At 45.1% G+C, this 25,591-nt stretch overlaps 1 protein-coding gene across 1 annotated transcript in view; it reads right to left on the bottom strand.

Annotated features, from left to right (window-relative positions):
* Positions 1-19,659: 19,659 nt before the first annotated feature.
* Positions 19,660-25,591, bottom strand: part of GFPT2 (glutamine-fructose-6-phosphate transaminase 2) — a 131,042-nt gene continuing 125,110 nt past the window's right edge. Inside the window, exon 20 of the mRNA XM_069652649.1 lies at positions 19,660-20,255. Within this exon, the coding sequence (XP_069508750.1) occupies positions 20,211-20,255 (45 nt within the window). The 3' untranslated portion in view covers positions 19,660-20,210. The remainder of the gene's footprint in view (positions 20,256-25,591) is intronic.

The raw sequence follows: 25,591 nt of genomic DNA, 5'->3' as shown, positions 1-25,591 counted from the left end.
ATGCTGAGTATTTGTTGGGAGGCCTGTCTAGTAGGAAGGGTAAGCACCATTAGGTGGTTGGGTCTGTCAGCATCTTGGTAGTAGGTTTGGGACCAGCTAGAGAATGATTTTTGCACACGCTGGGTTGTAAGCTGATTAAGCTCCTCTGTAAACCTATTGAGTTGTGCGTGTATGGTGGGGTCGCTTGTCTGTTTATGCTGAGTTTCTGCAAGTGCAATGTCTGCCCCAATCCGGTTTTCTCGCCCCATCCATCCCTACAGTTTATGGGTCCATCGCGATATGCCTTGCCCTCTAAGGAAAGCTTTGAAAGCGTCCCAGCAGGTGGCAGAGGAGTATCCAGGAACCAGGTTGGTGCACCAAAACAGATCTATGTCCTTGCCCAGTTTTAAGGTGAAGTCTAGGTATGTACGTACTCTCAGATTCAAGTGCCAGGGTGGTCTGTCCGGGGGCATATCCACTATCCTAATAAGGAGGAGCACTGGTGCATGGTCTGATATCGTTATAGGGAGAATTGTACATTGGCGAAAGTGGGGGAGAATACTCATCAGGGCCATCCAGTAATCTAGTCTGGAGTACGACTTGTGGCAGTTCAATAAGAATGTAAAGTCTTGGCATAGGGGATGGAGGTGTTTGCCATAGGTCTGTATGTTTCAAAATGGCCATGAGTGCGAGTAGGGTAGTGCGTTTGCGTGGGGTGGTGGTGGGGGGTCGGTAGTATTGTGCCTTGACGGTCCAATGGTATATCTAGGATTGTGTTTCAGTCCCCACCAATGAGTGTGAGCTTCCCCAGAAACAGTGCACATTTTGCGATTACCTGTGTAAAAATCATAGGTTTGTCTCCAGTGGGGCGTAGATGTTTAAGAGAGTAATAGGTTGTTGCCGAATCCGGCCTTGGATCAGAACATATCTTCCATCTTTGTCAGAGATGATGTGTAATGTATGGACTGGGACACGTTTGTGTATCAAGATAGAGGCACCCCTATTTCCCCGGTGAGGTGAATGGACTGACGTCCCAACCCACCCCCGGTTAAGTTTCCCAGATTCATGGGCGTCGTGATGAGTTTCTTGAAGGAATGCGATATCGCACTGTGTGTCTCGCAAGTGATTAAGGACTCACTGGGCCTCATTAGGACCCTGGCGGAGAGGGTATTACGCCAGCGTAGTGCATGGCGTACCTCTCCGCCATACTACGAGTTCCCGTAGCGCCATGGAGGTTTTCTCCGCCTGGTTTTACCAGCCGGAGAAAACCATGGCGCTACGGGACCTCGTTGTTAATTACGCCACCGTATTTTACGGTGGCGTAATTAACTCCTTCCCCACTCCCATTATACCCTATGGGGTAAAAATGGGAATGGGGAAGGGCAGAATGGGGATTGGGGATTTACCGCTCCGCCGAGGTCGGAATGGGGCGGTAAATCCGCCAACCCCCATGGCGCTATCGGCGGCTTTCCGCCATGCTTCGCGGTGCATTTAGCACCGCGAAGTCCGCCTGGGTCGTAATGAGGCCCACTGTCTCTTGATTGGATGCCCCAGATCCTGCACATTAAGAATTACAAGGCGTAGGTCAACCATAGCCATGGGGGCAGGGTTGTATAGCGATTAAGACTGGATAAGTCAGGGTGTTGCCATGTTGTGAATGGTTGTAGGGGGTTAGGACATGGAGTGTGTATATGTGTCATAACAGTTAGCACAACAAACATGGCCATGAACACAGAGGCCATAACATTAATATTAACATTAACATTGTGATAAACTGTGTCCCAATATTACCTCGAAGCAGCCCATGCACTGAGGTAGGTGGAAGAGAAACAACAAATCCCCTCCATCTCCCGGCATGATAGTGAACTCCATCAGTGGTCACCAGCAGACCTGGGGGGCCCTAATGGGGGAAAAGCGGGATGGGGTAGATCCATCAAGAAGGCAGGACAGTGTGTTAATTGTCAATCGGATTCAATCGCTCATGATAGGGAGTTTGTGGTGCTTGACTGAGTACATTCTCCTGGGATAGAGTAGCTTCCCAAGCAGAGTAGATTGTGGTGGCCACTCCTGGGCACTATAGGTTGGAAGAAGGTGGTAAGCGAGCAGTCCCATCATGTTGGCAGTAAGGGGTCTTTGCGATCTGGCCCATTAGGCAGTCTATCTGTGTGTTGTCTCCTGCACTGTTGTTGTTGGAGTCACCATTGTTAGGCTTCCGGTGGGTGGATTGACCTTTCCTCCTCAATATCGCCAGGAAAGTCAGTGGAGACAAGGTCTTGCTGTCTTAAAAGGGGCCATGCGTCTTCTGGGTCATCAAATGATTGCCATGTCTTGTTAAGAGAGATACACCAGACTGCTGGCAATTTCAGGTAGAATTTGTGAGGCGTGCCTTTTAGTGTGGTGTACAGAGGGCAAACCTTTTCCTGCGGCAGAAATAGTCATTGAAGATGCACATTTTTCACCCTTCGGCACGGATTGTGCACACCGCTCTATAACCCCGAAGTATGGCTACTTTGTGCTGTAAATTAAGAAGTTGCATTGTAATAGGTCTTGGCTGGTCTACAGGTACTGGTTTCAGAATTGGCGCTCTGTGGATGCGTTCAATTGTGTATGACCGTGGGTCCTGGGTGTGTAAGTGCTCTTGGAACAAATGGTATGCAAACGCCTCGAGGTCTGAGCCCTCCATCTGCTCAGGTAGGCCAAAACTTTGAAGGTTATTGTGTCTGAATCGATTTTCCTGGTCCTCGACTTTAGCGCCAAGGCCTTGCACCTCCTTTATGAGGCCATCCCCATCAGTTGCAGCAACTATCCTCGAGTGTGTTCGCTATTTTAAAGTTGTGTTCTTCACTTGCTCTGTGTGTGGATAGTCGCTTGGGTAAGGACTCGTCATGATAATTTTGACTTCTCACATTTTGGATTTCCCTCCAGTTTGCACAGTTCACCTCGGTGCATCCAGCACCCTAAGACCTTCTTACCCGCCTATGCCGTCTCCCTACACTCCCACCGCTCGCCCAGATTGAGCTTGATTGGTTATGGGGTGGCCCACATGACCGGAACTCGAGCAAGGTTTCTCAGAGACCTAATCTCCAGTCTCTGGCTCTCTAACCCTTTCCTTTACTTGCTCCATGTGTGGATAGTCACTTGGGTAAAGACTCTCTGTAAAGTTTTTGGCTTCTCACATTTCGGATTTTCCTCTGGTTTGCACAATTAAGCTTGGTGCATCCAGCAACCTAAGCCAGTCCCAGACCCCTGTCCCACCCCACTCCACACCAACTAACCACCTAGATTGAGCTTGATTGGTCCATGGGTGGCCCACGTGACCGGAACTCGAGCAAGGTTTTTCAGGGACCTAATTTCCAATCTCAGGCTCTCTAACACTTTCCTTCACTTGATCTGTAGGTGGGTAGTCACTTGGGTAAGGACTCAGTTATATTTTTGGCTTCTCACATTTTGGATTTGCCTCCAGTTCTCACAGTTTACCTCGCTGTCTCCAGCACCCTAAGGCTTTCCCCTCCCCCTGTACCGCATTCCTCCACTCCCACCACCTGCCCAGATTGAGCTCGATTGGACCGCGGAGAGGCCCACATGACCAGAACTCCTCTACTTTAGATTCAATCTCAGGGCATCCTTGTCCTGACAGCTGGCTAAGGGCCAAGGGAAAGGGCACCTCACTAGAGCACCTCTATCGTCCATTTCTTTGTTTGGCCTGGGCGCTCCAGCCAAGCCCTAAGTCTATCAGCATCACCTTCCAGGTAAGAGACGATGACTATTTGGTTGCATAGCCAGTGCTATGTTTATATTTGTGATTTCATGTGACTGTCTTTACATCTACATGATCTACAGCTTCATCACAGCTTTCACTCTTGCTGTGCTTTCCTTTGCCCTATGCTGACTTTATCTGCTTCTTTGAATATTGCAACTGTAATAACTTGCCCACTTTAATGCCAGTTGCCACTGAGCATATCTACTGTGTCATACTTAGCTACATTTTGAGTACATCCACTGTGCCATGTTTAGCTGCATTTTTGAGTACATCATATTTAGCTGCATTGTGAGTATAACATCTGTGCCATACTTAGCTGCAGTTTTGAGTACATCCATTGTGTTATATGTAGCCACAATATGAGTATAGCAACTGTGCTGTACTTAGCTGCACAGTGTGTTAAATTTAGCTGCCTTTTAAGTATATCCACCCGGTTATACCTAGCTGCATCGTTTGAGTATAGCCACTGTACTATATTTATCTGCATTTACAGCAGACCCTCTGTGTAGAATCTAGCCTTGCTTACAACTCACCCCCACTTAAACCTAGCTGCCTTGAGTATAGCCACTGTGTTGTATTTAGTCACATTTTTAGTATAGCCACTGTGTTACAGTAAGCTGTCTTTTGAGTATAGCCACTGTGTTATGTTTAGCTGCCTTGAGTATAACCAGTGTGTTATATCTAGCTACATTTTAGTTTAGCCACTGTGTTATATTTAGCTGCTTTTGGGTAGAGCCACTGTTATATTTAGCTGCCTTTTGGGTATAGCCACTGTGCTATATTTAAACACATTCTTGAGTTAGTCACTGTGTTATATTCACCTGAATTAATTTTGAGTATAGCCACTGCCTTGTATTTAGCTGGATTTTTTGAGTAAAGCCACTTTGTTATATTTAGCTGCATTCTTTTTGAGTATAGCCCCTGTGTTATATCTATCTGCATTCTTTTGAGTACATCATATTTAGCTGCATTTTGATTATAGGCACTGTGTCATATTTAGCTACATTTTTTGGTGTAGCCTCTGTGTCAGACTTAGCTGGATGTTTTAGTACATCCACTGTGTCATATTTAGCTGCATGTTTTAGTATAGCCCCTGTGTTACATTTAGTCACAATTTGAGTATAGCCACTGTGTTATATGTGGCTGCACTTTGAGCCACTGTTATATTTAGCTGCATGTTATATCTATCTGCATTCATTTGAGTACAGCCAAAGTGTTATATTTAGCTGCATTGTTTAGTATAGCCACTGTGTTATAATTAGCTGCTTTTGAATGCAGTTACTGTGTAGAATTTAGTCGCACGCTTTGACTTCACCCTTTCTAAATTCAGCTGCATCTACAAAAGCAAGATACCGGCTAGGAAGCACATGTATGTATCATACTCCATGCTTATGGAAGATAGCTGAAGGCGCGGCCACCCACACGCACGCATCTGCTATCATACACTATTCTAAAACACTCTTCCATTAGAATGCAGCTATCCCCAGTAAAAAAGGTTCTGTCTAGCTGCTCACAAAATTAGTCTCCTGCTCTTGCATACTTGCATCGCCCAAATCACGCAAGGTGCGCGCTGGTGGTGCCAGCTTTCCCACTCGGGCCGCCACCCACTGGAACGCACTGCCACCTCACATCAGAATGATTGAATCCCACCAAGCCTTCCGCAAAGCTGTTAAAACCAAGCTCTTTGTATGAAACGTACCTGAATGCATTCTGTTACTGTATTATGAATATCATGCCTCACCCGCAACTATGCCTGTATTTTTGTATCCATAAGACCTCTGGTCTCATGCATATCTGCTGAATTAAGAATCCAACACTTACTTGTAACAGCGCCTCGATGTCCATGGGCTGCAAGTGCGCTATACAAATGCGAATAAATAAATACTCCCCAGACTACCTCACAGCACCCATCCACATGCCAGCTCAACATGGGTTGCTAGCGAGGACTTGGCTACCCCTACCTATCCTGGCTAAAATACAGACACACATTTTAAACTCCTCTGACAAATTTCCCATACCTAGACTTTGGTCCCCTCGAGGACATTCACCTACAGCGCTTTTAGAATATACAAATGGGAAAAGGCGCTATTCAAATGACCGTTACATTACATTACAATACATATACTGTAGATATTATGTAATCAAAATAGACTTCTACATGAATTCATTAGGCTTCGCTATATATTTTAGGCATATATTTTTGAAAGGAGATGCACTGCAAACTGACTTGCCTTGTACAATATGAGTCTTCATTAGAAGTTACCATGGTAACACTTTATGAAATTAAAAAATTGTGCTTGATCTTGAAGCACATATCACCATTTTGATTTATAACATTAAAACATTACCAGGGTCGGACTGGGACAAGAAATAGGTCCGCCCACCCAAAATAAAGTGGCCCACCCCTTGCCTCACGACCCTTTACCTATGATGACATCACTGGAAGTGATGCCATTTGACCCCCACCCCAAAGTGACATCCCCGGAAGCAATGAAACACAACCTTTCACCCCTTGACAAAACAGGAAGTGGCATCAAATAGCATTGTTCCTAAGTACACTAAATTACTGTGAATCCAAGCAGACGTCCTAGGCCAAATGATAATATGTTATTCTATAGCACTTACGCTTAAGCTCTTTTTTATAGAACAAATATGCACACAATATCACGCAATATGTGTTGGTACTCATTTATCGACCTAAGAAGGATGAAAGGCTTTTTTTTATTTAAAAAAATTGGGGAAAAAAACCCACATGGCCAGAAACCGGCTCCCACTCTCCAGGGACGATTTCCAGGCCGAAAGGCCGAGGAGCCAATCCAACACTGAACATTACAGGTAAACACATTAAACTCTGTTGAAACGGTTCAATATTGTTTTGATAATGTAGGAACTGGAAATAGGTTTTCTTTTGTGCCTATCTATACATTCCAAATAAAATAAAACAGTGACAGTCCTTTGTCTTTCAATGTATTGTTTTAGTGTAGCAAGGCACCATTTTAGATGAGTGGTGAAAGTTTTATTTTATAAAAAGGTTTTTCAGCATTTCTTGTGGTGAGTGTAAAGTTAATCACTGAGTCCTTTGGCCAGTTCAAAGGAATGTTCCTGGTATTTAGCACGATCTGCACCATTAGCAGTGGCGGCTGGTGAGTTTGAAAGCTGGTGGGGCGTACATTTTCCAGGGCGAATTTAGTAGCGAGCGCGCGCAGCGCGCAAGCCCACCCCCCCAAGGGGGTGCGGGGCGGTTCTCCCACCACGAAAATTTTGGAAAAATGGTCTACAAAATGTGCAAAACCACCAAAAAAAACCACCGAAATATGAAAAAAGCATTCGGTTTTACATATTAATGGAGGTACACTTTTCTTACGTGTGCAAGTGTGATGGTGTATTTTACAGCAGCTTGTATTGAGAATAGCTGGTACTATTGTCCTACAAAATGGACTACACACTGGCCCGGCCGGGGCTGAAAGGCATCCGCGGCCCGCAAGCACTCCCGCATCATGCTAATTGTGCCGTTTTATATTTTCGGCATTTTTCGACAAAAAATGCCGAAAATATAAAATGGCACAAGTCACCAGGGAGAGCCCTGGCAGCGAGAGACCCTCTCCCTGCCAGGGCTCTCCCTGGTGACTTGTGTTTGCCGTTTTATATTTTTGGCATTAAAAATGACGAAAATATAAAACGGCACAAATGCGGGAGGGTCGCGGCCGCGGCTAGGTGGTGGTGAGTTTCGGCTCCCCTCTCCCTCTCACAGAGGAGTGCCCCACAAACATCCCGGCCCGTAGCGGTGCTCAGTCAGCACTTTTGTGATGAGGATTGCATTTGGGCAACAAGTGTCCAAGTTGCTGTGTGCATGACTTCCTAACAACAATACAGTTTTGTTTTGAAGAGCCCCCAGGGTGGCTCACTCGCCAGCGGAGGCCTTCATTTATTTTATTTTATTTTGTCTTAGTTTCTCCCCATGGGAGTTGGGGTTTACATGAAGGAGGGCTTTTATTTTAGAGAAAAAAAAAATCACAGTGCTCTAGGGAATGGGTTTGTGCTGCTACTTGGGCAGCAGCAGCGCACGGCTGCCTGCCATTGCCCTGGGCCAGGGCACTGTAGCGGGGGCCGCCTGGGCCTACTTTGTTTAGCCCGGTCCGTGCCGTGGATGCCCAACTTGGGGCGAGCGTTGGTGGTAGCGGGCCCCGCTACCACCAAGGCTCGCCTTAAGTAAGTTGACGGCAGTCACTCAGCTCGGCAGCAACACTGAACGACGTGTAGGCCTAGCCTAAGCCGACACCTCGTTCAGTGTTGAGTGACTGGGCCTGCCTGCTGGGCCCCGTAGTGGACCACATAGTTTGGGCCCAGCAGGGGAGGGACTCACTCCCGACTCCGAGTCTCTGAGTCCCCGGCCCAGGCCGAAACTAACAGAGAAGTTCTCTGTTAGTTTGGGCCCGGGCCGGGGACTCGGAGACTCAGAGTCGGGAGTGAAACAAGTTACAACAAACGCTGCGCAGTGCGCACAATATTACTTACCGCAGGTCCACGGCGCCGCTGGGCTGGTGTGGCCTGGTGCTGCAGCAGCACTCCTCCTCGTGTGCTGATGTTCGGCGTCGGGATTCGAAAGAGACTCAGACGGGTCGGGTGTGAAGGCGGCGCAGGCGCACGCACACACCCTGCGCCGCCAGTCATAGATACAGTATGTCATTGGCTGTTTGCCAGCCAATGACATACTGTATCCATGGCAGGGGAGGGAGGGATTCATAATATAAGTGCGCTGTTTGCGCACTGGTGGGGCCACCCCTGAAGCGCCCCGCCAGGCCCTAATTAAAGGGGCTACGTAGAGTGCATGGAGCTACGAGCTCCACGCACTCAACTATAAAAAAAAAATACTAAATTGGGACACGCCCCGCTGCCGGGTCGGGCGGCCTGTATACACACTGCACACTGATTGTTTCCTTGCCACAGCACCCCCACGCTGTTGGCAAAGGAAATGCAGCAGCATCTAGGCTAAAAGAGATTCAATCAGAGAAGTTCTCCGATTGAATCTCTTTTAGCTTCTCTCTCTTTTTCTGGGGGGGCGGCACCCGACCGCCCTATTATAGCAGCCGCCACTGACCATTAGGTTGAGTGCTATCCCCCAGGTGAGAAAGTAACTACCTATGTCCCCCAAGTGCACCCTTTTTGTGGTAATTGAAGTAAATCAAAACAGGTGAATGAAGCGAGGCATTATTCCGGCACCTCTGTACTTTAGATTCAGGCATTCCTCATGTTCTCTTTTTTTTTCTGGCCTACACTTCATAGTTCGAATAACAGCAGCTGCATGGATAGCCAATTGATTGTCTTTGCTTGAAAACATTCCTGCCTGCTCCAAGCACAGCTGACCATCAATGCCTGCCCTTGCTGGAGACAGATTCACATATACCACAGACCCACCTGAGTTGCACTTTGTAGGTAAAGATGTCACTTTGTCAATGCCTGAATGCCTGCTGTACAGTAACCACTTATCCATTCTGCATTAGATCATGCCCTTCACTGGCAACAGTGCATAATGTGGGCGTAGATTTACTGGTACAAGACAATAAGCCTCATAACGGCTATGCCAGTCTGGAAAAAAGTGCCGTAATGCTATGATATGGCATTTATAACGGCAACGGTTAACAACGGTTGCCGGCACCTTTTCCGGACCGCCATACTATATGTCTCCTGGTAGGGGCAGTGAACTACCGACAGGACTGACCTGCCGGTAGTTCAGGCCTGAAGCACCAGCACTGTTAATAGCAATGCCGGTGCTTCTATGTTCCCATTCCCAGGGCGTCCTATGGGATGCCACGGGAATGGGAACTTACTGTACCTCTGCCGCCCGTAATATCCCAGTATTACTGGTGTATCAGGCGGCAGAAACGGTAAGCCGAGATTGCCAGTAAGCCTCCGGTACTACAGGTGGTCTACCGGCAACCACATAATGAGGACGAATGTGCCAGTTGTAGGCACTTTATTATCTATCGCATGCTATGAAGGAAAAAGGAGGTTGTGCTTGGTACTGGTAGCAGTAGCAATTTGAAGAATGCAAAATGGCTACTGTTAAATTACTCACAGCCTTCCCCAGTTGGGTAGTCTTTTTTTTAGCCGGTACTTGAGATTGAAAGTGTTTTTATTGTGATTGTTGTGCTTTTGGAGAAATCCTCTGAAAATCGGTATATTGCTGCTAGAAAGCTGTTAGGTAGTTTCTTTTTTTAACTTTTAATATTTTAGCCTCATTTGAACAGGATTTTATTTTATACAGGAATCCACAGTTCCCAGTGCTCTTTGGTCGCTTTTCCTCCCTAATCAGCCATCTGTGCTGGTCTATAAGTACTGATGCTGCTCCCAATTTGATATAACTGAACTGTGCCTTTGATATTGCTCGTGTTTTACTGTTATTATTGTGCTGTTGGATATTTTGTGTAGATTTGGGGTCTGGCGGTATTTTCTTACTGCCAAAAATAATGGTAATTTGGTGATGGCTACTCCTTGCATTTAGATTGGGTTTGGCCTCATTTCCTTTCAGTGACTATTCCTTATTACATTATATGGGATCATTTAGTGGTATACATTATTGTTGGTGATTTAGTGTGAGCATGATTTTTCTGTTTTATTTATGACCCAACATACACAATACCTTCCTTATTCTTATAACTTTCTTGTGATCTCTAGATGCCTTGGACCTACATTCAGAAACACCACAATTTCACTTATAGCATTCTGAATAACCTTTGGTATTATCACTAATTTATATACATTAGTGAACTATGTTTCCATAGGCCTCTTTGCTGGTTCATGGACCCCCAGCAATGTCTATTGTATTAAATTCCACTCAGACACCATGCACTGAGTGGACACACAGCTATTTATCACTGCTAGTGCTATTATTCCATCTGCATGGGAAACATGAGACATGTATTACCTAAAAATCTTCCCCCTTTCCCGAGATATTATTCTAAATGCACCAAGAAAAGACAAAAGCAAAAACACTCTACATGATTTGTGTACATATCATTTGTATTATAAACAGTTGCATTTCAAAATAACATCTTACCCTCTTTACTGCCGCATTATCTGTAACAAACAGAAGAGAAAAAAAATACAGCAACAAAATGAAATTCACTCCGCATTATTTGTAACAAGAAGAAGAAAAAAAAATTACAGCGACAGAACAAACTTCACTTTGTCAATTAAACACAGGGATTCCCTTGGCTACTCTCCCTACCTGATATTTATAGAAGGGCATCCGTACAGCACACAATAACCTCAATTCACTTGGATAATTACCAATTTTCTGTCCCCCACGCGACCTCCCTTCGCTCGCCTCCGAGGAATGGGCCCAGGGTTGTCTTCGTAATCTTGAAGGCTTGAAGTGCACAGCAAGAAAACATGGAGTTATCTGCAGGTCTCAAGCCGGTGCTAAGTGAGACTGGGAATGCCTCCTCACAGCCCAGTCTCAGATGGTCCGTGTCAGCAGCTCAGCAAAAAGCAATCTGAACTTTTTTCTGTCAGACTTTTCCAGCAAAACTCTGTCTCGTGCCCCTCTGCTTACGTGGAACCACTGCAGATACTCTGCACCGATCAAATTAAAAAAGACTGTATCACCCTTCCTTCCACAATAGCTAATTTTTTACAGTATAAAACTGTAGCTAAACTCATTTCCTGGCATGCAGATTCTGCTTTCTGCAAACACAGTGAACAAAGAGAGAAGAAAAAAAATCCAAGTGCACGTTTAAAAATGAATCTCAGAACATGTATTTCAGCCTCTTTTCCACATAGAGATTACATTATAATGTTACTGAGTTAGTACTAGTGATTAGTATTTGTTAATTAAGTCAGTCAATTAGATAGCTAATGTAGTCTCTTGTGAATGAGGCATTTCAAGTAAGAGAAAAATGAAAAATTGGTGCACATTTAAACCTGCAGCCTGTCTCCATATGCATACCCATATGTTATGCTAGCAACATAGGGCTGGCTATATGTTAGCCACATTATTGCTGGTAATAGAATGCTATCACATTCAGTGAAGCGCTATACTCCAAAGCACAATAAATTATACTTTGCCACATATTGTTCACAATAAAATGCTTTCACATTCAGTGAAGCGCTTTTTTCCAAAGCACAATAAATTCTACTACAGTGCTTTTAAAGAAATCCTATTAAAATATGTATATTGCTGCTAGAAAGCCGTTAGCTAGTTGCTATTTTTAACTTACCTTATTTAAGAATCTTTTAGTATCAAGGGATGGGCCGTTTGCTGATCAATCCTGTACCTGTGATCGGGTTGATGCAAGTCTGATTGACTTCACTTGCAGCGATTGTGAGTTCCCTGTGTTGGAGGGATGCAGAAGACTTGAAAACAAATACTGCTGCTGCGCAATACAAAGGATGGGCTTTTGGCTGATGTAACTTACATTTTTATTCAGTCTGACACAAATGTGAAACATCCTCCTATTAGTGTATGTGCGGATGGCAAACTCGTTATGGCTAGTTTGACTACCATCTCTGATATGAAAGCCTGGGATAATGGTGGATACAGATGAGACCTTTACTATTCCTAGCTTTAGGGGTAGTACTTGTGTGATCTGATTTGTGAGGTCCAGTTTGATATTTTAATGATAACGGAGACTTGGTTAAAGGATCCCACGTGCCCTGCGATACATTCTGCTGTCCCATCTAATTACATTATGTACAATGAAAATAGGAAAAATAGGGCTGGTGGTTGTGTGGCATTTCGGGTTAATAATTATTTTTCAGCCTATCCTATTAAGTTAGCTCCCTTCTTGTGGAATCTGTTTTGAAAAAAACAAAGGTTATATCCCACCACTACAGTTCTTTTTCTTTTATTATATAGACCACCAGATGGTGATATGTTTGACTTTGTCACTGAACTACACAAGCTTTTACTCTCTTTCCTTACTACCAACACTAAATGGGTTATTGCTGGTGATTTTAATCTTGGATTTAACAACATGGAGGACAAGCAAGCCACTGATTGTGTTGAAACCTTACAAGCAATGGGATTCACACAGCACATTACAGGTCCTCCCTTCTCAAAGGATCGCACTTTAGACTGGGTTCTTACCAACCATGACATTGTTGCACCTGTTGCTATTGGGATTCATCCTTGTGCTTGGTCTGACCACTCCCCATTGACTTTTGACATTCAAGTAGGCTTTATGATTAAAACCAAGTCTAACCCTAAAATTAGATGTAGCCGTAACTTTGGAAAACTCACTCCTTCGGCTATGTTGCTTTTTCTTATTGATCTTAATGCTGGGCTTAGAGAAGACACAAAGCCTGATTTTATTGTCAACGCTGTACAAAAGCAAATGTCCCACGCACTTGATTCTCTTGCTACTTTGGTTATAAGGAAAGTGTATCCAAGTGTACTGCAAAAAGCTTGCTTCAACGAACATTTGAGAAGTCTAAGGACAATCAAGCAGAATGCTGTGCTTAAACGGGCCAAAACAAAGGAGCAGTCTGATCTTTGCTTGTTTAAAGAAGCTGTAGCTAATTATAAGAAAGGCATTTTGAATGGCAAACGATTGTACTTTGATATGCGCATTGTGCATGCAAAGATCTGCTGTCATGAACTGTTCTCTGTGTTACGTGAACTTGAGACACCTATTCCCAATAACAATTTGCCTGATCCTACCAGAGAGTGGTGTTCTTCCATTCAAAATAAACTTCATGGCAAAGTCAAGGCACTTCAGGATAAATGCAATGTTGACAGTTCCTTTCTTGGGTCATCCTCAATTTTTAATGAAGTCAGAGGCTATGCCCCTGATGGGTCTCCTGCATTAAATTTTAGTTAGTGAAAATGAGTTTGCAGAAGCTCTGAAAATGTTAAAGCCTACCACCTCGTTCACAGACTTTTGTCCGGCTATTAAAATTAAGGAATGTGATACTCTCCTCATTACGGCGCTGTGTGATTTTGTCAATTACATTATAAATAGTACCTTTATCGTATAGTACATTACATTATAAAAATATGCAACTAATTCTTCTTTTTGGAACAATCATGTTCCCAATTCGCTTAAAGATACTTGCGTAGCTCCACTTTGAAAAAGCCTTCGCTGGATGCAACCGACTCAGTCAACTATAGGCCGATCACTAACACAAAACTTCTTCTTAGATTTCTCGATCGTCTTGCATATAAACAAATGCAGTTTTATTGATGGACATGGTCTTCTTGGGTTACACCAGTCTGGCTACAGGAAGTCCCACAAAGTTGAAACACCTATGCTTACTCATAAGTCTTCTATTCTTCGGCTGTTAGATCATGGCAAGGCAGGTCTCCTTGTATTTCTTGACCTGTCGGCTGCCTTATATCTTGTAGATTTTGAGATCATGGGCAATAGACAAATCAAGGTCGCCAAATTCAGTACAGAAGCTAGCAGATGGGACATTTTCCTTTCTCAAGGACAGAACTTTCCGGGTATTTTTGGGACAGTTTTGTTCTTGTGAGATTCCTATTGATTTTTGCGTTCCTCAGGGCTCCACTATGGCACAACTGCTTTTTAATATTTTTATGAAACCAGTTCATGATCTTCTTTTGGATCAAGATTTAGCATTTGAGAATTATGCAGATGATACTCAAATTTTAATGGAATTGTCAGACAATTATCAAAATGATTCTGCAGCGCTGAATTAGATTTTTACTAAGGTTCAGGTTTGTATGAATGCTTATGGCATGTGTCTCAAAAGTGGAAAAACTGAACTACTTTTCCTTGCATCTGCTACTAGGGTAAGACTTGGAGGAAAATGATGACTATCACTGTTGATAATTGCTCCATCAAGACCTTACGCAAAGCTAAATCCCGACAATGTCCATGGCAGGACATATAAATGCTACTATGAGCTCTTGCAGTTATTATCTTCGACCTTTACGACAGTTATGCCCTGTCATTTGCTGCCTTGTCATCATAGAGCTACTATTGCTAGGGCAATCGTCAACTCAAAAACTGATTATGGTAATGCATTGCTTGCTGGAACTAACAAGGCAAATCTGAAACATTTGCAAGTGGTGCAGAATACTGCTGCCATTTGGTCGCTGGCGTTTCACGTCACCAGCATATCTCGCCTATGGTGAGAAAAGTACACTGGCTACCTGTTGCAGCTAGAATAAAACACAACGTGCTTACTGTTATTCATAAATGTGTTCACAGCAGTGCCCCTCAATATCTTAAGAATCCCATCACGTTTTATAAACCAGGCAGGTTACTGTGATAATCTGACAAAGCACTGCTACAAAGTGCACACTTTCAGTCAGTGCGCTGTGGTGGTCTCTCCTTTGATGTAATAGCAGCAACCTTATGGAATCAGCTCCCTTCTGAACCTAGGCTTATTTCTGATCTTCCAGGGTTCAAAAAGATACTTAAGACTTTGCTATTTCAAAGATAACGTTTCCTTGGTTTGACTTTGTTCTGAATATGGATTTTTGCCTTTCATATTGAAAATGGATTCCTATGGATTATTCCACTTTCTCTGCACTCTGGTGCTTTTTAGGTGTAGTACATCATAAATAAAGGGCATATTGTGTGCCTGCACCATAATTGCATGTGGGGGGCGGGGGTGGAAGTTCTGTTGCTATGACCCCTAGGTCCGGCCTTCTCCCCGGCAACTGCATTAGAATCCTATTAGACTCCCTGCCCACCCCATGGCAGAAATGGCATCGTTCTGCCTGCTCGCGCCCCTTTTACCATCTGTTCTTTTGCAGTAAGTTTCAGCAGATGGGCACTAAGCTGCTACTTGTTGCCCGGGAGGGATGAGAGTTCTGTAGCTGGTGAGGGCAGGAACATGTGGCATGTTGATGATAAAGTGGTGCATCCCTCCAGTTATGGAAGCATGCTACCAGGGACCAGCAGCCAATGCCACTTGGCGAAGCAGTGGTTCTGCCCATTCCTGCCAGCAGCAGTAGTGGGATGCTTCGTCCTTCAATGGCAATGACAGAGCTATCAGACAAAGAGAGTCAGCCCTCCAGGCCCCTAGATCCAAGACTCAGCTTGGCATCAGGAACCTGCCCACACACCCCACAGTGAGCCACCTCTGCGTTCGCCTTTGTAATCACACTGCCATCATGCCAGCGAGGCTGAGCCCAGGCATCGGAAGGAGACCTCTGGCCGCCGAGGCCAGAGGGTAGGAATGGAATGTGTCAGGTGATTTCTTTCCAAATTGGCAATGGCTATTGTTCGTGATGCCAATTATATGTTTCATTGTTTATCCATTAAAAGGATTGTTTATAATTATATTTGCAGCAACAGCCAGGATGTCCTAATAGGGCATGACCTTTAGCCAGTTCTGTCTATGGTGTTTGGGGGGTCCAGTGAGTTATTTCCATACTTTTGCAATGTAACCGCTCCTTTGATTGTTATTGTCTCTAAATCCTATTTTGTGATGCTCGTATCTGTTTTCTATGCTGTTCTCCCATGTTGGAAAGCACCTGGTCCTTATGACTGTTCATGCACGATGCAAACCTGCATTTCTTTCCACCATGTCTTCTCTGTCTGCATCTAGGAAGTAGATTTCAAGTCGTGTTGAAGACTTTGCCCTGGGGAAGGCCCCCAGTGCTTGTAGCAGACAGGCCCGGTGTTGCAATCATCATGCTTGAATGCGCCCCTGGGTTCTGCTGACCCCACATTGAAATTGAACATGCATTGCTACAGCATCCACTACAGAGAGAGGGCGGCTATTTGGCGAAAAGGTTAGTGGTCCAAAACATAAGCTTAAATAAATCCACGTTCAGAGCCTGACATAGGAAAGGAGGGCTTGCAAGTGCACAATGAAAGACATGTTTAGTATCAGGCTGTCACAATGAGAAACGTGTAAGTCGACAAGCGTATGACATGAATACCCACCTGACAAACACTAGATGCCCCCATGGCGTTTCAGGGCCTGCCAGAACTTGTTTAGCAAAACACATGGCTGTTATTTCTACTTTTCTGCCAGCTGTGGAGCAAAAAGCAGCATGTCAACCTACATACATATCCGAGACGTCCCTATAATAATTCCTCTTGCTTAAGTCTAATGTATTAGCCGGTAAGATAGCTCAGCGGGTTGAGCGCTCGCTGCTGCGATCTGAGCGTGATCTGCAGGTCCGAATCCCGGCAAGGCCAACTCAGCCTTTCATCCTTCCGAGGTCGATAAATGAGTACCAATTTCGGTTGGGTGATATTGTATGTAAATATGTGCTCTGTAAAACGCTTTGGGTTAAGGCGCTATATAAATAACACATCATTATCACATCATTATTACTGCTCTGCTGTAACGTGTGCCCTCTTCTCTGTTTTACTTGCAATTCATTGACGGAAGACCTGCTGCTCCATGCTAGGACAAAAAAAATCAAGAAATACCCTAATGAAATCAAATAAATAGTGGGGTAACAGTTTGTTGGGGGGAGGGGCGGTGAGAAGGTAAAGTGTGCAGTAAAGATGAATGCAAAGGGTTCAGAAACAAAAACATGTATCTCAAACCCGTTTCTGACTCAGGAAACAGAGTAAACAAAATTGAAAGTGCACACTAAGTTTCTTAAATACCATTTATTTATTTTGCCGGCATAATAGATTGATTGCAAATACATACTGACAAACGGCACATAGATTAGGTTAAGGGCCATATTCACCGCGGGTTTCCTGTCCTTAGTTTCCTTTGCAAGTCATCCCTAGAGACTGCATTCCCACGTGGCTCTTCTCAAAGGTGCAGCGGGGGCTCTTGATATTTAGGAGGATATTATGTCGAATATTTGCTGCAAAAACATTTTCAGCAATAGATTTATTTGGCAAAACAAAGAAATAGTCCACGGCACACTTTGACGTTTTACAAACATTCACATGAATGAAAAAAGGAACATTGGGGCTCATTGGGGCTCATTATGACCTTTCCGGTATCCTGGCAGTAAATCGAAATGGACAGCATATCAGTGTCTAACGTAACATGGACTGTCTGCACATGCATGGTTCCATTCTTGATGGAACAATTCCGGAGAGGTGATACGTTCAGTGATTTGGGTTCAATATAACCAATGTTAATTGAAGCAAGTGACGATTAATTCAGCCCCAAAATGAAAACCTCTGCAATTGACACTAGAGATGTCACAGAACTACTTTGGTCCTGAAGAAGACCGATTTATCACAGTGACATGTTCACCTAATAGTCGAAACTGCTGTTGGAAGGTCAATGTATGTTCCTCCAGTGGTGTTGCTTAAAGGAGTATGACCTCTGATAGTAGACCATATATGACTATAGCTAACAACCACCAGTGCATGTGAAGTTCTCATGAAGAAACTTTTCAGCTCAGTGGACTACATGTAAACAGTAGATAACATATCACCTTTTAATAGGATTTGTTTGTGACATATTTGCACTTTAGCACTTTCCACTTTTTTGGTATATTTGTATGCAATGGTTGAGGCTACTGACTGTTGGTACATACATGGTTATATTGGTGTGGGAATATGAATATGCATGTAATGCTATGTGTTGTTAGTAATTTGTCTTGTGTTTTTGTTTTAATCTTGGCGTCAAAATCTATTTTGAAATAAAATATGGTTTTCACACACGTCCATGCTTCCACGTTGCCTATACACAGCGAGTTGACATATTAATTATGAGATATTATATATGTAAAATATATTTGTTTAGATGAATTCACATTCTCATGTGACATTGCTTTGCCTATCGCTTCTGGTATACGTAATTACCAACCCGTAATGAGCCCCATTATCTGGTGTTTTCCATGCACACAAATGTGATAACAGAAAAGTGGTCATTCATCTTTACACAAGACTCTTTAGCTCACAAGGGGCCATTGATATACATTCATATTTTCCAAAGTCTCCCAAACATCCAGCATTCAAAGACTGGGGGCATTTCTGGTTCTATTAAATAGTGCCTCCTTCAAGAGAGCGCTACTACTTGAGCATTGATTCGAGACTTAAAGTTACACCTTCATGTGCCCACGCAGAAGGTTTCCTTTGCATGAACATAATATGTCGAAGCAGCTGCAACGCACAGAGAGTGATGTCGGCGATGAGGGCATGCTTGCTTTCTTGCACATATTCATCGCGTAAGAAGGTTACTTAGAACAGCCCTTCTTCATTCACAGTGGACTTCTCAACCCAGACTAAGGAGCACTAAACCTGTTGAATCAAAACACAACTCATGGCATTATCGAAATGCCTCTATGTTTCAACATCGCATGTTTGCAAACAAGTGCACGCTTAGCTGCCAAAAGTAACCACGTTCTGTGTGACACTGTCTGACAAGCTTGGACACTATTTTACCAGGCCTGGGATTTATTTTAGAAGTCACTGGGGTACCAGGTTCTTACTTCCACTTTTTCAATTCATGTGAACTAAGGCAACCCATGCAATCATGCATGTGCATAAAGTGTATGTTTGGCTGTTGCTACAGAACCAGAACCGTGCACTGCATTACCGCTGGTGCAAAAATGACCCTGATACAAACATGCATTTGGACAATATATATTTGCATCTGGGCAATTTTTATCCCGGTGCAAATATTGGTACAATATTGCAAATTACCATTGCACAACTCAAGTAAGATGGCCCAAGGACTGTAAAGACGGTGTCAAGGGGCCATTTGATCACTCTAGGCAAGGTGTGGGGGCGGGTATTCCACATTCCCAATGGATGCGGGGATTTCTGTTCTACTCAGTCATTGATTTCAGGGGATCTTCTGCAATGGGTACTTCCTCCTGCACTCATTGACGTGTCCTGAGTTGCTTCCCTTCATGAGATGAAAACATGCATCTTCAAGTGTTGGAACAGGCCTTCATAATGGTTAGTTGCACAATGCGAACATGTTCCCTGACATAACCCTTGATCTTACACTGCTAAAAAATAAAAGTCAGAAAGGTAGCAATTACAAAATAAGTTAAAAACTCTTCTATACAATTATTGTTATAAATACCTTTAAACATTTCAGAAAATAATTACAAAGTTTTGTCTATTATGATGTTCACAGTTATTCTAAACAGAGTAGTGTAAATATATATATATTGCACAGTAGTACACAAAGGAAATCTGTACAGCATATGTAAACATTTGTATTCCTTCTCTTTGGTTAAATTGACTGGGCTAAAAGCACTCAATCTGTAAGGCACATGATCGGAGCATCTCAAGTTGCAGAGGCGGCCTGGCCTGTAGGGCGATTGTCTTTATTTCTTGAAGGGTCCATGCCTCTCAAATGAGGTGGAAGGGATGGAGCAGAGAGAGGCCTGAGCATGTTTGTACACCGCCAGATAGCTCTGTAGGACAGGCAGTCACGGTTTCCAGGTTGCACTACATACAAAAATAGAACACAATGGAACTGTCTCTCTTCATGTGCAGCTCACTGATATCTCCTTCCAGATCAAGAAATTTCAATAATACAAAATTATTGAATAGATGAAGAAACATCTATAACAGGGGTCCCGGAGTCTTCACGAATGTGCTGACGAAAGAATTTATTCCACGGTCACAGACTTGGCCAGATTTCTTGGAAAGTCAACCTAAAACAAGAAAATGGTACTATTGATGAGTAAATGTGGACTCCATCGAAGGGTCATTTCCCTAAACCAGCAAACGGCTTCTTCAATGCTATGCTTCGAAGCCCTAACAATGGCAGCAGGCGCTATACAAACATCAAATAATATTATTTCTAGAATTAGGTGACAGATCCCCACTGCTGACTCAGAAGGCAAGGGAGAAGAAGGCAAGGGCCTTAAAGGAAGTTGGGGAAGGAGAAATGGGCAAGCTGTAAGTCTTAAGCCTAGCCAGAAAGGGCTGCATCACCAAAGACTACATTAAGACTTTGGTAGGATACCAGGAGTAGTACCGCCAAACTCTGAATGGGGCTCTTAGTGATACCGGCAAACTCTGCTGATGGCACCCCATGCGATAAGCCTAAGGTAATGGGTTACATGGACCCTTGAATTACTGCCCATTGTGCAGTCCCATAGAACTCCACAGGGAAACACCCATTAATGCATGAAATAACTTCTCACCCAGTCACACTTTTACGCAGAGGAAATTTCATCCACACACAAACAGACAGCCTCAAATAGTTCCAGATGGGAAACTCAGATTTTGGCAGTTCTGTAAAAGTGCCAGTCAATGTATTAAATCGCCACTTATTTCCAAATGAATCCCTAAGCGAACATTTTGAAATATGTGTGGGTCACTGGACCGCGTTTTTGCATGTATAATGGCCCTCGCCCTCACGCACAAGTGTATCCATAACACTGCCCCCATGTACCTTTCACAGAGAATTGCCAAACCCACCTCTGACAGACCCACCGGAACCGGATACACTGACCAAATCACCATTCCTAAGACACTCAGGACTCGCGCAGGTGGGTCCAGGTTTCCTGTCCCACTGGAACTCCCTACCACCGCACCTCAGGAGCACTGACTCGTACATAGCTTTCCGGAAAGCCATCAAAACTCTGCTATTTGTACGAACAGGGTCCGGCGGGCTTTGCAGATTTTCCAGTGCTGTATATTACGTCTCCGCATGCTATGTATCCTTCACTGTTAAATGTATGATGTATGTAGCAGACTACCACCTATGTAACTTTCTTGATCGATTAAGTTCCATGCTCTCTGTAACCTTGAGCAAAGCAATCCTCCCTGTAACTAAGACACTTTCTTGCAACAGCGTGTCGATGCCCCGGGGTGTTAGTGCACTTTACAAATCCAAAAAATAAAAATAAATAAATGGCAAACTGTTTTTTTCAATAGTTTTTCGTTCGCTTGTAGCGCTTGTTTTGTAAGTATGTGGAATATCTACTGGGTGCCTCGCTCTGAAGTTATAGTTTCAATGAATTTTCAGTGCAAGTCTCATCCCAAACCTACCGCATAACCCCGGAGATTCCTGGCTCTGGAAGGAGAATTAGGCAGATTTGGGCTGTAGAAAGATTTCCAGGATCTGCCAACCAACCCAAATCTTACATGAGGAGTTTTGTGAATGCGCAAGCCACGTTTTAGAAAGTTCACTGGAACTTTATTGCAACATCTGGGTTAGCATCCAGTGGGAGTTTCTAGGTCTTGACAGCAGAGTAGAAGCCGGCAACAGAATTAATGCTGCCACCTACCTTTGCCGCTTCACCTATGAAGACTCAAGGCTTTTCCATCAGCTTGACATTTCCATGCTAGTGGAAAAATACTGGAATGTATGGAGTTAGCCTTCGTATAGCTACAATGCCTTCCGACATGAGTTAACAGCAGATGACATTTACAACTGCACAGAGAGGAGCCAATTGCATGGAAGTGCACACAGATTAGCAATTCTGTGCAATTTACACTTTTAGCAAAATAAGCCCAACTGGCCATGAAGATCCAGTCGTCACACACCTGCATTGGGATATTGAGCAATAAATGCCAGCAATAAAACACTCCATTTTGGTTAAAAAAAGTAATGATGGTTTTCAAGGTATGCAGAGAAAAATGATCAATCTGTATTCCCTTTCAACGTGTGCAGGTGAGATGCTAACCATTGCTCTGATACCACCCCCCTGTTTAATGCAATTGGTTGAAAACGACACATTGGGCCTCATTACGACGCTGGCGGTAAGGCAACAACGGCGGCGGTAGTGCTAGTGGCGCCATTGTTGCCTCACTGCCTCATTACGAGGTCTGCTTGCGGGGCCTCCCTGTATGCCCTGTACACTTGGTCAGACGAGACGTACAGAGTGTCACGCCGCGCGCTCGCTCGCGGGCGTCACTCACCTGTCCTGGGGTCCCTGGTCCACGGCCGCAGCGGTCTCCTCCTTCATGGAGGCTGTATCCGCGGTGGCGTCTCCCCTCACGCCGACCCGCAGTCCGGATGGGCGCCGTGGACTCCGCCATCTTGCGAGGATCTGCGCATGCGCGGATCGTCAGTATTCGACGTCCCGCGCATGCGCAGTGTCAGAACATGCGTTCCAAGCCTCGCTTTGACCCCGGGCCTTAAAAGGGCACCGCATACACAGGGACAACGCGTCTCAACGCGGTTGTTACTGTGTATGCGCTGCTGGAGTCCTGGTGCTCGTGCCCCAGCCGTCCAGTTCCCTGCTCTGCCTTATCCTGCCTAGCCCTGCCTTTTCTCCTTATCCCCTTCTTGCTCCTTGGTCCTCCTAACCCTTGCTTCCCTGTTTTGCTGGTCCCTGGCCTGCCTCCTGGTTTAGGGGTTTTGCTGGGTCCTTGCCTGCCTCCTGGTTTAGGGTAGGGGAGGTTCTGTCTGGGTTCCTAGAATCTTCTTATCTGTTAGGAAGTGGGATTCCCCTGTCTGTATTGCTTTTCCTTGCAGTCCGTTCTCCTTTACCTGTCTTGTGCCCTGCCGGTACCTGTGCCTTGCTGCCTTCTTGGAAGTTCCTGTGTTCAGCTTCCGCTATCATCGGTGTCTTCATCAAGCCTTCTCAGCCAGTGGAAACACTGTCCCGACGTCACGCAAATTCTGAGAAGTGCCACCCGTGGCGTTGGGAGTTGGTTCAGTGCCGTCCTGTCTTATATCGTCAGGAGGGGATTGGGCTAATTTCTCGCGCTACCCATTCATCGGCAATAGATACACCGACATACTGGCAACCTCAACTCCACGGTCTACAGGAAGAAAAGGTAACCAACGATCTCGTGAAGACTCGTTTAACAGATTGAGACGCCTCTCCCCCAGTCTTGACATGGACGACATGCAGGAACTACGTGAAGAAATGCGTGCCATGCGTCTTGAAATGACCACCCTCCGCCAGGAGAACAACACCCTCAGACAAGCATTGGACCGGAGTTTGGCTAATCCCGCACAACCAGCTACACCACCTGAGAACTCCATGGCTTACACTACTCCGATGAAGTATGATGGTGACCCGCGTCGAGTGGCAGAGTTCTGTACACACTGTCGGATCCATTTCCAGTTCAGGTCAACTCATTTCGGTCAAGACAAGGCCAAGATCGGGTATATCCTTGGAAACCTAACCGGCAATGCACTTGCTTGGGCCGCACCTTTGGTCTCTACCAACAGTCCTCTGTTGGGTGATTTCTCTGCCTTCGAGAAAGCCTTTTTGGACGTCTTTAAACCGCCCAATTTGGCAGCCATGGCCCAGAATCAATTAATGGAGATCAAACAAGGGTCAGGTGACATAATCCACTACATCAGTCGGTTTCGACAATTAGCAACCGATTCACAATGGCCCGAAATCACTCAAAAAACCTTGTTTCGTCGGGGACTACGAGAAGAGTACAAAGACGAATTGCTGCACATTCCGGAGCCAGAAACGTTGCCTGCAGTGGTGGAACAAGTCTTACGCATTGACCACAGGTTAACCGAACGACGGAGTGAACGTCGCAGATTCGACAGGTACCAACCGGTCCTTCCAGTACAGAACCCCGGACCAGCCGTTCCTACCGATGTGGGTCCAGAACCCATGCAGTTGGGTGCCATCCGAGGCCCGTTGTCCGAGACCGAAAAGAAAAGAAGACGACAGAAAAGCTTGTGCTTGTATTGCGGTGGTTCTGTCCATTTTCTAGGCACCTGTCCGCTACGCCCTCTGAAGAAACAGGAAAACTAACAGGCCCGTTGTTTGAGGCGAAGGCAGCAGCGGGCCGCCTTTCTGAAACTGACCTTCCTCCCATGAACCCGGTACCCTTGTTGATCCTGAAAGTCGGTGTTGCCTGGCTAGGGAAGTGTAGGAAAACCTGGGCCCTCCTGGATTGCGGAGCATCCGGCAACTACATCGATGCCTCGTTCGCGATTGCCAATGGGATCCGTTTACATTACAAGGAACGACCAACGGTGGTCGAGGTGATCGATGGTTCTACTTTGTCTTCTGGTCCAGTTTGCCAAAAGTCCGATCCCTTGTGGCTCTCTGTGGAAGGGCATCTCGAACGAATCTCATTGGACGTCATCAAGTCTCCCTCTTTTCCGGTGGTGCTGGGTTTACCTTGGCTGTTATATCACAATCCTCAGGTCGACTGGACCGCTCGTTCCCTGGTGTTCTCTTCGACACGTTGTCCTCGGGACTGTGGACTTCACGAAACCTTTCCTGCAATTTTGGAGTCCCTCAATCCTGCTGACGTATCTGCCCGTTTATGTGCCACTCAGTCGGTACCTCAAGAATATGCTGGATACCACAAGGCGTTCTCCAAGCCTGAGGACATACCATTACCACCCCATCGGCACTTTGATTGTTCCATTGACGTCCTGCCTGGTGCGGTCATTCCCCACGGCAAGATCTATTTGTTGACTCAACTCGAGAAAGGCGTCCTACAGGAGTACATTACGGATTGCCTCAACAAGGGCTACATAGTGCCGTCCAAGTCCCCCGCGGGATTCCCGTTGTTCTTCGTCAAGAAGAAAGAGGGCACTTTGCGCCCTTGTATCGACTACCGTCAACTAAATGAGATCACGAGGAAAGACAGGTACCCATTACCACTCATCCGGGACATCATCGAATCCCTGAAATCCGCACAAATCTTCACCAAGCTGGATCTAAGAGGGGCCTATCACCTGGTGCGGATTAAGAAGGGAGATGAGTGGAAGACGGCCTTCAAAACACCTATTGGTCACTTCGAGTACAGGGTGATGCCGTTTGGACTCTGCAACGCCCCAGCCGTCTTCCAGCGGTTCATGGACGATGTCTTTTCGGACCTTATTGGAATATCTGTATGGGTATACCTTGATGACATTCTGGTTTTTTCTGACACTCGTACTGCACACGTTGCGCATGTTCAGGAAGTTCTCCGTAGACTAACAGACAACGGCCTGTATGCCAAAATAGAAAAATGCCAATTTCATAGGGAAAGCATGGAATTTCTGGGTTATGTGATCAGCAACACAGGAGTGCAGATGGATCCCGCAAAACTGCAAGCTATACGA

This window comes from Ambystoma mexicanum, chromosome 3p, assembly GCF_040938575.1.
Source record: "Ambystoma mexicanum isolate Mex_15411 chromosome 3p, UKY_AmexF1_1, whole genome shotgun sequence".
Taxonomy (NCBI): Eukaryota; Metazoa; Chordata; class Amphibia; order Caudata; family Ambystomatidae; genus Ambystoma; species Ambystoma mexicanum.
The sequence above is the reverse complement of the archived record's forward strand: the minus strand, read 5'-3'. Positions and strand labels throughout refer to the sequence as shown.